Source organism: Poromitra crassiceps (genome assembly GCF_964638095.1).
Source record: "Poromitra crassiceps genome assembly, chromosome: 17".
Taxonomy (NCBI): Eukaryota; Metazoa; Chordata; class Actinopteri; order Beryciformes; family Melamphaidae; genus Poromitra; species Poromitra crassiceps.
This window is the reverse complement of record NC_139635.1, coordinates 6,391,445-6,405,474: the sequence shown is the minus strand read 5'-3', so window position 1 is coordinate 6,405,474 and position 14,030 is coordinate 6,391,445. Positions and strand designations below refer to the sequence as shown.

The 14,030-nt window shown below is 47.5% G+C and overlaps 1 protein-coding gene across 1 annotated transcript in view; it reads right to left on the bottom strand.

Annotated features, from left to right (window-relative positions):
• The window catches only part of LOC310791891 (partitioning defective 3 homolog), a gene marked incomplete at its 3' end in the record, with an annotated part of 552,527 nt that overhangs the window by 355,124 nt on the left and 183,373 nt on the right, over positions 1–14,030 (bottom strand). Inside the window, 1 exon segment of the mRNA XM_083653569.1 lies at positions 5,879–6,065. Within this exon segment, the coding sequence (XP_083509695.1) occupies positions 5,879–6,065 (187 nt within the window).

Genomic DNA, 14,030 nt, shown 5'->3' with positions numbered 1-14,030 from the left:
TTAGTGGATGTAGTTAGTTAATAGTATGTTCAGATGTGTGTGTGTGTGTGTGTGTGTGTGTGTGTGTGTGTGTGTGTGTCTGTGAGCTTCAGTACGCTGATGACTGCGCTGTCTTAGCTCACAGCCCAGACTCTATGCAGCACGCCCTCAACACCATATCCAGTCTGTATCAATCCTTTGGTCTTCAGGTCAACATTCAAAAAACCGAGGTCATGTCCCAACTCACTACCCCAGCTTTCATATAAATAGCATTCCACTTAACACAGTGGATCACTTCACCTACCTTGTCCTCATGCTGCTCCCTTGACACTGAACTGCACACCCGTATCAATAAAGCCTCATCATCCTTTGGACGCCTACGCAGCAGAGTTTTGGAAAACCGTAACCTGAAGGTCAGCACCAAGATTGTCGTTTACAACGCAGTATGTCTCTCCACTCTCCTCTATGGGGCAGAGTCATGGACCCCATACAGCCGGCACATCACTAACCTGGAGGCCTTCCACATCCGCTGCCTACAGAAGATCCTCGGCTTGTCCTGGGAAGATCCAGTCCCCCATACAGACATCCTCAAGAACACCGGTTCAATCTGCATGGAAGCAGCTGTGGCCAAAAAACATCTTCGCTGGATTGGACACACCATTCGTATGCGTGACCACCGCCTGCCCCGCCAAGTCCTCTACGGCCAACTGAGAGACGCAAAGCGCTCTGCTGGAGGGCAAAAGCGGCGCTTTAAGGACTACAGCAGGGACCTCCTAAAGCGAGCAAACATCAACACCATGCAGCTTGAAACTCTGGCACTCGATAGATCAGCCTGGCAGGCTACCTGTGCCACTGCAGTCTCACAAATACACCAAACCAACCAAGACCGACGATCCGAGAGGCGCATTCAGCGACACCAGCGGGTGGCTGGTACCCCCCTGACATCCGGGTTCCCTTACTGCATCTGCGGACGGGTGTGCAGCTCAAGAAACTGACTCAACGCCCACGAGAAGTGGCACCAGCGACAGCGTCGCTGAACCCCCTCCCCCCCCCCCTCCCCTTCAGAGCAAGCGTCATCATCGAACACGATGGACAGCTAAGATGGTGTGTGTGTGTGTGTGTGTGTGTGTGTGTGTGTGTTTGTCTATGTCCGGAAAATGGCTTGCCTAATCCAAATGGACAAATCACCTACAAGAGTCATTTTGCCGTCCAGACTCACGTTAGCGTCATGCTAATGAGTTAGCGTCAGGCTAATGACAGTAGAGAAGCCACTTGGCCAGCCTGAGTTGAGTCACTGAGTGACTGAGTTGATTTAGGAGGCGGCACAGAACCAATTAGCCAGTTTGGCCGCGGATCAAACAGCTAAATCTCCAGTCTGAAATAAGGGCCTAGCTCTTGTCCAATTATCACAATTTATGGACAGGGGGTTGAGTTGGGAGCGTTGGGCTGCAATAAGCTAATTTGTGAGGTTTGCTGTGTACTGCTGCAGTCATGAACACAGACGCCAGAGAAGAGGGGAGAGGTGTATGATTCAAGCGGTAGTCTGTGTTGTGTTTTAGTCCAGGCAGCTGGCTGCCAGCCTACATCTGGCTATGTCTGAAGGAAGGAACGACGGACGCTCAAAGGTCGGAAGGAAGCTGACTAAATGCTCAAGTGACATTGCTGATGACATCATAAATGCTCGGGTGACATCACTCGGAAGGCTGACTGACACACAAGCCTGAGGACGTCATCAGTGATGTAATCAGTAACACACATGCTGCCTGGCGTAGTACAGTAAGAGAGTCCGAGGGAGGTTGGTGTGCTGGGGGGGAACATGGAGGTCGAACAGGAGAGCGAAGCGGCCGGAGGGAGGAGCGTTGAGGAGGAGGCGGACCCCGGAGTCTGGAATTTGTGTAATATTCTGTGAGAGGCAGCGATGTGCCACAAGGCATCCAGTCTGCCGGAAAGCCATTAGAAGAAGAATAATTTATGAAACAAGACTCTCAATCCATCCATCAATTCCTTCATTCATCTATGTCTTAGCTTTTGTCAATCATCCATCCAATCAGCCATGATCTATCCATCAAATGTACATCCAATTATCTTCCCATCCTTCCATCCATTTATCCAATGAGTAGCCATGTTTACCTGGCGTTGCCGGGTTAAATAGGCACAAAGCAATACAAAATGTGCCTTTTGCTTGGCTGGAAATGATGGTGGTGTCCAGGTGCTTTCCAGGACTTTAGAACCTGCCCATGAACTGAAGCCATATCATAACCCACCGCCATGCACATGTTCAGGCCAATCTGACCTGGGGTGTCTGCATGAGGTGCTTTCCAGGACTTTAGAACCTTAGACCTTCCCCGGGGCATAGCACACTGCCATGCAGTCACATGACTTTCCCCGGATCATAGCACACTGCCATGCAGTCACATGACCTTCCCCGGGTCATAGCACACTGCCATGCAGTCACATGACCTTCCCCGGGTCATAGCACACTGCCATGCAGTCACGCACACTTTCATCTCAATCTGACTTAAAGATACACAGACACGCACACAGACAAATTAATATATTGATGATTTATAATAATAAAGTTGATCTATCTTTAGACCAGGGCAAGAAATTAACTCTTTTCAGAGGTCTTTTTTTGGCCCCTGGATATGATGTTTAGTGACATGTTGGTTAGAGCTGGGTATTGGTTCACATTTCAAGAATCAATTCGATTCCGATTCACAAGGTTGCGAATCGATTAATCCCGATTCGATTTGATTTGATTCGATTCCGATTCGATTAATTTCAATATCGATTTGGTTAGTGACACCAAAACGTATTTGTTGAGCTGTAACCTGAATTACATGACTGTCCAGTTATGTAACACAGGGGTTCCCAACCTTTTTTGCGCCAAGTAGATACATGGGGGGAAAAAAGTTGCAGACCGGTTGTCAATTTTAATGGTTTTAGTAACACATATATTTACTCACCAGGTGCTGACAAAGGGTAAATAACAACCTTTTCATCTGTCAATAAAGACACTTTCACAATTATGCACAGTGAATTGATTTCAGCCTATATAATTTCTAAAAGTAGATATTAATGATCAAACATTTCCATGTATGTAGCCTACAGTATTTATGTTTTTGTTTCAACTACAAACATAAATAAACGTCAACTTGAAACTATGTTTCAACTACCACACACAGCATTATTTTAGCCTGTTTATTTAAAAAATAAATAAAAATAAAAATAAAAATCGATCTCTGGACATATGAATCGATATCAAAGGATTAAAATAAAAATCGATTAAAAATCGGAGAATCGATTTTTTGAACCCAGCCCTAATGTTGGTCCTTTACAATAGAGGTTGACTGACTCATCGTTTTGTCGAATGAAAGTAGCTGACTGGTTTATTCATACATTATGAGCATGATGAGACCGGTTGACTTGGATCCTGGCTTAAAACTCTTTACATAAGGATTTTTGGAAACGTGATTGAGAAAAATGAATGGGAAATACTCATGTGACTGTTGAACTCTATATGGCATTATTAATGCATTAGACTGAAGATACAGTAACTGCTGCTCGGCCGAAAGCATGCTGCCTCTGTTCTGCTAGCAAGGAGGCACATGGTGGTGACCGGAGGGAGGGGCAGTTTATGCAGGGTTATGATATAAAAGTCATTCTTATTCCTTTTAATAAAAATCTACTAGGACTCTACTTTACACTCAATTTGTAGACTAAGATCTGTTGTATTATCATATCATATATCATCAAATCAGAATACACCAAATGCCAGACCTAAACCTCCCCCCCGATATTGTGAAAAATATCTCGTATGGCGGCAAATATGGCGATATTCTTGATTGAATATGGGCCCACGCCTACCCTTCAGTCATGTGACTTACTGCCACGCCTTCCCTTCAGTCATGTGACTTACTGCCACGCCTACCATTCAGTCATGTGACTTACTGCCACGCCTTCCCTTCAGTCATGTGACTTACTGCCACGCCTACCCTTCAGTCATGTGACTTACTGCCACGCCTACCCTTCAGTCATGTGACTTACTGGTGCCTACCCTTCAGTCATGTGACTTACTGGTGCCTACCCTTCAGTCATGTGACTTACTGGTGCCTACCCTTCAGTCATGTGACTTACTGCCACGCCTACCCTTCAGTCATGTGACTTACTGCCACGCCTACCCTTCAGTCATGTGACTTACTGCCACGCCTACCCTTCAGTCATGTGACTTACTGGTGCCTACCCTTCAGTCATGTGACTTACTGGTGCCTACCCTTCAGTCATGTGACTTACTGCCACGCCTACCCTTCAGTCATGTGACTTACTGGTGCCTACCCTTCAGTCATGTGACTTACTGGTGCCTACCCTTCAGTCATGTGACTTACTGGTGCCTACCCTTCAGTCATGTGACTTACTGCCACGCCTACCCTTCAGTCATGTGACTTACTGCCACGCCTACCCTTCAGTCATGTGACTTACTGCCATGCCTACCCTTCAGTCATGTGACTTACTGCCACGCCTACCCTTCAGTCCTGTGACTTACTGGTGCCTACCCTTCAGTCATGTGACTTACTGCCACGCCTACCCTTCAGTCATGTGACTTACTGGTGCCTACCCTTCAGTCCTGTGACTTACTGGTGCCTACCCTTCAGTCATGTGACTTACTGGTGCCTACCCTTCAGTCATGTGACTTACTGCCACGCCTACCCTTCAGTCATGTGACTTACTGGTGCCTACCCTTCAGTCATGTGACTTACTGCCACGCCTACCTTTCAGTCATGTGACTTACTGCCATGCCTACCCTTCAGTCATGTGACTTACTGGTGCCTACCCTTCAGTCCTGTGACTTACTGCCACGCCTACCCTTCAGTCCTGTGACTTACTGGTGCCTACCCTTCAGTCATGTGACTTACTGGTGCCTACCCTTCAGTCCTGTGACTTACTGGTGCCTACCCTTCAGTCATGTGACTTACTGGTGCCTACCCTTCAGTCCTGTGACTTACTGGTGCCTACCCTTCAGTCATGTGACTTACTGGTGCCTACCCTTCAGTCCTGTGACTTACTGGTGCCTACCCTTCAGTCATGTGACTTACTGCCACGCCTACCCTTCAGTCATGTGACTTACTGCCACGCCTACCCTTCAGTCATGTGACTTACTGGTGCCTACCCTTCAGTCCTGTGACTTACTGCCACGCCTACCCTTCAGTCCTGTGACTTACTGGTGCCTACCCTTCAGTCATGTGACTTACTGCCACGCCTACCCTTCAGTCATGTGACTTACTGGTGCCTACCCTTCAGTCCTGTGACTTACTGGTGCCTACCCTTCAGTCATGTGACTTACTGGTGCCTACCCTTCAGTCATGTGACTTACTGGTGCCTACCCTTCAGTCATGTGACTTACTGGTGCCTACCCTTCAGTCCTGTGACTTACTGGTGCCTACCCTTCAGTCATGTGACTTACTGGTGCCTACCCTTCAGTCATGTGACTTACTGCCAAGCCTACCCTTCAGTCATGTGACTTACTGGTGCCTACCCTTCAGTCCTGTGACTTACTGGTGCCTACCCTTCAGTCATGTGACTTACTGGTGCCTACCCTTCAGTCCTGTGACTTACTGGTGCCTACCCTTCAGTCATGTGACTTACTGGTGCCTACCCTTCAGTCCTGTGACTTACTGGTGCCTACCCTTCAGTCCTGTGACTTACTGCTGCCTACCCTTCAGTCCTGTGACTTACTGGTGCCTACCCTTCAGTCATGTGACTTACTGGTGCCTACCCTTCAGTCATGTGACTTACTGGTGCCTACCCTTCAGTCATGTGACTTACTGGTGCCTACCCTTCAGTCCTGTGACTTACTACCCTTCAGTCATGTGACTTACTACCCTTCAGTCATGTGACTTACTGGTGCGCAGGGCGGATGGCGTGACCTCGATCTCGCTGGCGGCCTGGTATGGCTGGAAGGCTGAAGCTCCGCCCCCGCTGCTGCCGAGCTCGGAGGCAAACAGGTCGGGGCTCTGGGTCCCCGTGGAACTGGCGCTGGTGCCGTCGCCCCCGTGATGAGGCTCCTGCTCATCGTACAGCGCCATCAACTGGTGGGAGGCAGGGAGGACAGGAGATTAGACTGGAGAAAGACTTTTTTAATTCGAGAATAGAGCGTAAAAAGACATACAGCGGGCTAATCTGGGATTACCTGACAAGAGAAAGACTAATGCAGGAGTTCCCAAACGTTTTCATCTTGGGACCCAAAAGATACATTTGATATCTCCCTGGGACCCAAACTCACAAAAAACATACGCTAATGAGTTGCCATGACGACCAGTTGGTGACCCCACCCCCCCACGGGTCCACAACGCAACGTGGGAGAAAGAAGGAGACAAAGACAGAGGGATAGATGAGTGGAGGAAAAGAGAGGAGGTAGGTAGGTTCAGTAAGTCTGATTTGAGAAAAGTGATGCTTTGTATGATATAATACAGCATTCAAACCCTCACAGTAACACACAGGTGCAGAGAGGGGGGGGTGGTGCAGAGAGGGGGGTGGTGCAGAGAGGGGGGTGGTGCAGAGAGGGGGTGGTGCAGAGAGGGGGTGGTGCAGAGAGGAGGGTGGTGCAGAGAGGGGGTGGTGCAGAGAGAGGGTGGTGCAGAGAGGAGGGTGGTGCAGAGAGGGGGTGGTGCAGAGAGGAGGGTGGTGCAGAGAGGGGGGTGGTGCAGAGAGGGGGTGGTGCAGAGAGGAGGGTGGTGCAGAGAGGAGGGTGGTGCAGAGAGGGGGAGGGGGTGCAGAGAGGGGGGTGGTGCAGAGAGGGGGTGGTGCAGAGAGGGGGGTGGTGGTGCAGAGAGAGGGGGTGGTGCAGAGAGGGGGGTGGTGCAGAGAGGGGGGTGGTGCAGAGAGAGGGGGGTGGTGGTGCAGAGAGAGGGGGTGGTGCAGAGAGGGGGGGTGCTGCAGATATGGGGTGGTGCAGTGTTGGAGGGGGGGTGGTGGTGCAGAGAGGGGAGTGGTGCAGAGAGGGGGTGGTGGTGCAGAGAGAGGGGGTGGTGCAGAGAGGGGGGTGGTGCAGAGAGGGGAGTGGTGCAGAGAGAGGGGGGTGGTGGTGCAGAGAGAGGGGGTGGTGCAGAGAGGGGGGTGGTGCAGAGAGGGGGGTGGTGCAGAGAGAGGGGGGTGGTGCAGAGAGGGGGGTGGTGCAGAGAGGGGGGTGGTGGTGCAGAGAGAGGGGGTGGTGCAGAGAGGGGGGGTGCTGCAGATATGGGGTGGTGCAGAGAGGGGGGTGGTGGTGCAGAGAGGGGAGTGGTGCAGAGAGGGGGTGGTGCAGAGAGAGGGTGGTGCAGAGAGAGGGGGTGGTGCAGAGAGAGGGGGTGGTGCAGAGAGGGGGGTGGTGCAGAGAGGGGGGTGGTGCAGAGAGGTTGTGGAGGAGAAGAAGAGCAGAACATACAGTAGGTGAGACTGGCTGAGCAAAGTGAAATGGTTGCATAAAGCCCACAGAGGGGAAGCCTGTGTGGAAGTGATAACCCCGTCTTACATAAGCTGCACCTCATAGAGGAGTGCTTCGTTTTCAAAAACATTTTGTTAAAACAAAGCTGTTAACATGGGAACTCTGTCTGTTCTTCATCTCTGTAGCTACAGAAATAACATTTCAATCACAGCATGAAATTGAACTAGTCAAATCAGAACGTGTGGAAAAAGCTATGACTTAAACGTGCATAATAAACATATAATAAGAATGAGAAGTGATCGTGTGTGTGTGGGTGTGTGTGCATGTATGTGTGTGCGTGTGTGTGTGTGTGTGTACGTGTGTGTGTGCGTGTGCGTGCCTGCGTCCGTGTGTGTGGGTGTGTGTGTGTGTATGTGCGTGCGTGCGTGCGTGTGTGTGTGTGTGTATGTGTTACAGGGCCTATAGGAGTGTTCCTCTGCGACTGTCACAGTCTCATTAAAGCAGAGTCCAGTGGCTCCTCCCCCCTGCAGCCTGGCTACAGCACAGCTGAGTCAGCAGACCCCTCCCCCAGGACCCCCCTCTCTCCCTCCCCCCCCTCTCCCCCATGCACAGCCCATATGGTTGTTATTCCACGGCTGCTCTGCACGCTACAGATAACTGCGTGTATTCAAGTCTCCACATCTTCACATCCATCTGATATCATCACTAAGCTTACACATTCACTGATAACCATCAAGCAATAATATACACGTACGCCCCAAGTCCCCCATATACATTATTCTTATGCATCACATTTAGGGATGCAAATCGTACGCAAATTCCTGAATCGATCATCGGTAACGTTAACGAGCAATCAATCCATTACTTGTAAAGCCAGATTTACCAAATAATGCCAGGCTATGCTCTGCTGTGGGAATATGCAATATGTTGCTGAGCAAACAACAAAAAGGCAAAACATGTTTGTGTCCTCAGCAACATATTGCATATTCCCACAGCATTGCATAGCCTGTGAAACATATCAAAATGTAGAAGCCTAGATATATTAAAGATTGAAACATGCTTTGAAAACACAACATTTTACTGACAGCTAGAATAGTTAATTTCATGTGTTCGAGCAAAATCTTAACAAGCAATTAATCGATCTTCGATTAATTGTTTACATCCCGCATTGCTTTCGCAATGCATTGATATTTTTACCTGCCACAACAGTGTGTGTGTGTGTGTGTGTGTGTGTGTGTGTGTGTGTGTGTGTGTGTGTGTGTGTGTGTGTGTGTGTGTGTGTGTGTGTGTGTGTGTCTGTGTGTCTGTCTGTGTGTGTGTGTGTGTCTGTGTGTGTGTGTTCAAGCCAAAATGTGTCTGTCTGTGTGGACAGACTTTGTGAACACAATAGCATCAAAACCATGCAAGGTGCAGCCACCTCACTTGACAGGTGTGTAGTTGACATTGAACCAAAAGTGGAGTTTGAAATTGGGTGGGGTCGGAGCAGCATCGTCTAGCCACCATGTGGCCTATATAATAATAGTCTGCTACATTTGATGATGTGCGACCAATCGGCACAGAGAAGTCCCACCTAAACAACCAATCAGACGTCTGCTGCCGTTTCTTCTTCTTCAGTCAAAACATGTCGTCTGCAGGAAAAACGCAAGTAAACACATCAAACAGCAAAGCTCAGAGTCACTGTTTATACCTTCTATCATTTCATAGTGTAGGATAACTGTGTGTAGAGGAACACTATGGAAGACACAGCTGCTCAGGATGAAACAAGCAGCAAAGCTAACTGCTTAGGTGTGTCGCCAGACATGGGAAAACTCTCTCTCTCTCTCTCTCTCACTCTCCGTCTATGTGTCTCTCCCTCCCTCTCCCTCCCTCCCTCCCTCTCTCTCTCTCTCCAAGAAAAAAGGTCACATGTAATCAACAGGGGTGGTCTTCCCTGAGGACAACAGAGGTTGTGTACACCAAGAAATGAGTGTTGATTGACATTTACGCAAGGGTGTGTGTGTGTGTGTGTGTGTGTGTGTGTGTGTGTGTGTGTGTGTGTGTGTGCGCGCGTGCGTGCGTGTGTGTGCTGCGTGCGCGTGCGTGCGTGTGTGTGTGTGTGTGCTGCATGCGCGTGCATGCGTGTGTGTGTGTGTGTGTGTGCATGCGTGTGTGTGTGTGTGTGTGTGTGTGTGTGTGTGTGTGTGTGTGCTGCATGCGCATGCATCAGAGAGAGAAAGACAGTGAATTAGAGGGACAGACATCAACAGAACAGACATTGCTCAAATAATGTCTGCAAATACATTTGATGTTTTCCTCCAGCTACTTCGATGCCAGATGGCAGGTTTGCCTGCCAGAACGTTTACAACAATTCAAAGTCAATAATATCCTTGTTTTTGTGATGTGCAACTTAACTTACAGTATCAGACTTGTACTTATGTGATAAACTACCATCTGGTACTGGCTTGACGTGTACGCGGGCAGCCACGCATGCGCGTGCCTGCCTGCAGCGGTGCAGCCTAAATATGGATGTGTCCGTGCTTCCTCCCGCTATGCAAAAGTGAAGCCAAAATCTATGTTTCCGCAAGCAGCCATCTTGTTTGTGTGACGTCATTTGGAGGAGGAGTCTGTGCAGTAGAGTTGGGCTCTGACAGAGGTTTGAGACTGGCTGTCAGAGCTGTCAATCAGCCCTTTTTGTATTATCAAAGAACTAATTAAAAACGTATCAGAAAAATGAGCACTTGAACATACATCAGTGTGATAAGAACTAGGTAAAATCACAGAAACCATCTTTGGCTAAATGTATTTGACGTGTACATTGATTATTTAGTTTGGCGCATGTCCCATCCGCTAACATGGAGTATGACCTATACTGCAGCCAGGCACCAGGGGGCGATTGAGGTGTTTTGGCTTCACTTTTGAGGAGCTGTCATGAGTCATGACGTCCATATTTAATACAGTCTATGGTGTGCATGTGTGCAAAATGTTCCAGTTTCATGTTATGCCCACTTTTGGCTTCGTTGCAAACACATCCCCTAAACCCAAGCAAAAATAATACAAAAGAAAAGAGAAAAAATAATGAAAAACAAGATTATTACAATGGAAAGTTTGACTCAGTCCACTTTTGAACAGTCACTTCCAGCTCATAAATCATCATCATAACTCAGACTAGAACAATACGCTGGCAGCCAGGCCAGAGAGAGGTAGCAGACGTCTCTCACAGGGGAAGTCCTCATCAGAGGCAGATAGACCCAATGGCTGCTAGCCTTGCACCACACATCACCCAGTTTGATGTCATCATCTATCCCATGGCATGCAGCAAGGCCGTCCAAACACAGCTTTTCCTCTAGAAAAAATGTCAGGCCTGGTCGAAACGTACCGCGACCGTAATGGTGGGGGGCCCTTGCTGGCAACGCTAAAGTTGTAGCTAACCTGTTCGCATCTATGTTCGCAATGGCATCCCAAGTATCATCATACTATTATGGGTTGCGATGCGAATAGTTGTATTTATGGGATGTGCGTTTCCCAGGCAACGACACACACATGTTTTGGAACAGCGCCACACACTGGCACGATGCTCCTAAGAGCAAAATGCTTATTGTTTTGAATGATTTGGTATCTTCTATTACTGTCAACACTGTCAACATTAGTATTGTAACTTGTATTGTAATAAGATGCCGTAAAGGTTGTTTGAAATTTTGGGGAGAGAAAAAAAAAAAAATCTGGCCTGGCGTTGGTATGGTAGGGGAAAAACTAAAACAGTATGGTGGTGTTCGCTCTGGCAACGAAAAGTGGCAATACAACTGGGGGAAAAAGCAGTTTATTCACACAGAGGTGTAGTGTGGAGATCGTCTGCAATATTGAAAAAAAGGAGCAGCTCATTTAGAAAAACAAAGAAATGCGTACTGTTCATTTTTTGGGACTGTGAACTTAAATGGGAACTTGCACAACACTGTGTGGCAGCAGTCTGGGTCCGGCTTAACTAAGCTTGCCTAGTTTTGTTTTTGTGTTTGCCGTGATTGGGTTTCATTTGATTGAGTGTACGGTGGCCAGCACGGACAAAGTTAGAGAAGATGCAAAGACACAAGACTGTATACATAATAACTCATGTTATTCAAACCTTTAGCGGTATTTGGCACTTGGTGGGTGTTTGATTTTTAGATCCTGGATATGTAGAGTCTATCCATCTTACGTCCTGGTCCCATATGCTCCAGTGTGTCCTTATGTTAGTTGTCAATACGTCTCTCCATGCCAGGATCACCCAGAGAAATCGCTGTGCACACATTATACTTCTATACTATACTATACTATACTATACTACACTATATACTACATTATACTTGGATGAAAATGGACCCAGCTCTTCCAGACTTGGCTTGGCCCAGTAAAGGCGGTCCATGCCAGGCAGAGGAGAGAGCAGAGCTGTGGTAAACAGGAGGGAAGTTAAGCGCTCTCCTTTAGCTGACACAGCGTTACCATGGAGAACACGCTCTAGGAGACCCCGTCAACATCGCTCCAACCACAGCCAAAAACCACAGAGTGCAGAGGGGCAGTGACAGACGCTGCCCCCGGGTCAACATACCACAGACAGTTTATTTTAGCTTCATGTCAAACACCGGGGGCAGGGGGGGGGGGGGGGGGGAACTACCCCTAAAGAATGAGTTATTAGTGAGCACTAAATGAAAACAAATGAAAACAAAGGACGGCCATTTTTTAAAGGGGCGGCAGGTAACTTTTAAAGCCGGCTCCAGTCAGTTTTCCTACCTGTTTAATGGTTGCGGTTCTATTTCTAACATTCTGAGCGCCTGCTCTATAGTCACACGTCATCTAATGCTGTGCTCTAAACCAAGGAGATCAAATGGTTCAGGAGCTCATGTTTTGGTCACTCAGTGGCATTTTGAGCCCGGCGAACATTGCTACAGCCAACGTAGCTAACACCTAGCTAGCTAACATGCCAGCTCGTCCTCAGTCAGAATCTAATTGTCATGATGTGCGACTATTCACCTTATTCCTGGACTTACGTTTCCCATGATTCTCAGCAGTTGCCGGTTGTCTACTTCCTGTTTACATTTTTTTCACTAGCAAGGACGTGCGCGTCACTGTCAAAGAGTGGGAACGTTTGGCTTATTTTATCCGAAATGGCTAAAAATAGTAACGTTGTGTGGTTGCATAGCGGCGATATTTTACAAAAACGAGGTGAATGTCAATTCACTCGTACTGTACGGGCTTATTTTAGTCGAAATGGCTAAACATAGTATGTGGTTGCTTAGCGGCCACTTTTATTTTGAAGGCTAAACGTCCAAACCGGAACTCTTATTATTTGGTCATTGAACGTAGCTTTAGCGGGTCTCTCTCTTTCAAGATTCAAGATATTGTCACTCCGTTGTACAAGTATGCACGTGTGAAATTATTATGCTGGGGGGCTCCATTACAAGACATAGGTAGGTACAAAGTCACAACAATGATGATTATTTTCAGTCTCTTTCGCTATGAACGGTCCTGGGCGGAAACAGGCAACCGGCAGCTGGAAAAAGGGAGGCAGGGTGTCATGGAAGCGCCCACGGTCTCACCAGGAAACTCATGAATAGTCACACGTCATCTAATTCTCGTCCTCAGTCAGAATCTAATTCTCATTATGTGCGACTATATGAGGAATCAGCGTGACGTCACAACAACAAATCACCGCAAAACACCCGGAACCGCAGCAGTTAACTACCGTAAATTCCGGACTATAAGCCGCGGCTTTTCCCCCGTTTTTTGGCCCCTGCGGCTTATATAACGGTGCGGCTTATTTATGGATTTTTTCAGAAAAAAAATATAATAAAAAACGGAATTCTCTCTTCTTTAGCACTCTTTCTAACTATAAATCCACTTCTGTTTTAATTTCCTCTCTTGCCCTCTTTTCACCACACCGCGGACACTGTGTGCACTGTAAAAAAAAACACAGGTGGTGTTGTGTTATGTTGTTTTGTTGAAATGTTAATAAATGGGAGCTTCCTCAAACAGCCATCTCTTTCCCGACAATCCCCTCTGTGCACGAACCCTTACATATGGTAATTAAACATTAAAACACAATTAAAAAAAAAAAAAAAACATTAAAACACCCGCGGCTTATAGTCCGGTGCGGCTTATATATGTAACAAACAGGCAATTTTGCTGCTGCGGCTTATACTCCGGTGCGGCTTATAGTACGGAAATTACGGTAGTATGAGTTGTGTCAAACAAACGTTAATATCTCAAAAACTATACATCACATCACTTATATTTTGACATTCTGAGTGAGAGCAGAAGTAGCTCAAGAGTTTAGTGAGAGCAGAAGTAGCTCAAGAGTTTGATGTATAATATATGCATGTCGTGTTAAAGTTGTGTGAACTGTCGCAGTTTTTAAAATGGACACCGCACGCACAGCCGGGGCTAGAGTGAGCACTCAAGGCTCGCTCCATAGGGTCCCATTGCGGTTTGTTTACCCTCGTATCGCGTTCCATTGAGCCATGCGTCATGATTCCATTTCAGCAACTAACTTAACTTTTTGAACTTGAGCACAAAATGAAGCTATTTGTCAAAAGATATTTGACAGTGTGGCTAATCAACAGTCAACACGGTCAGGGTATGACTCATATATTTCATATAGGATGTAGTTAAGCGTATTATGAAA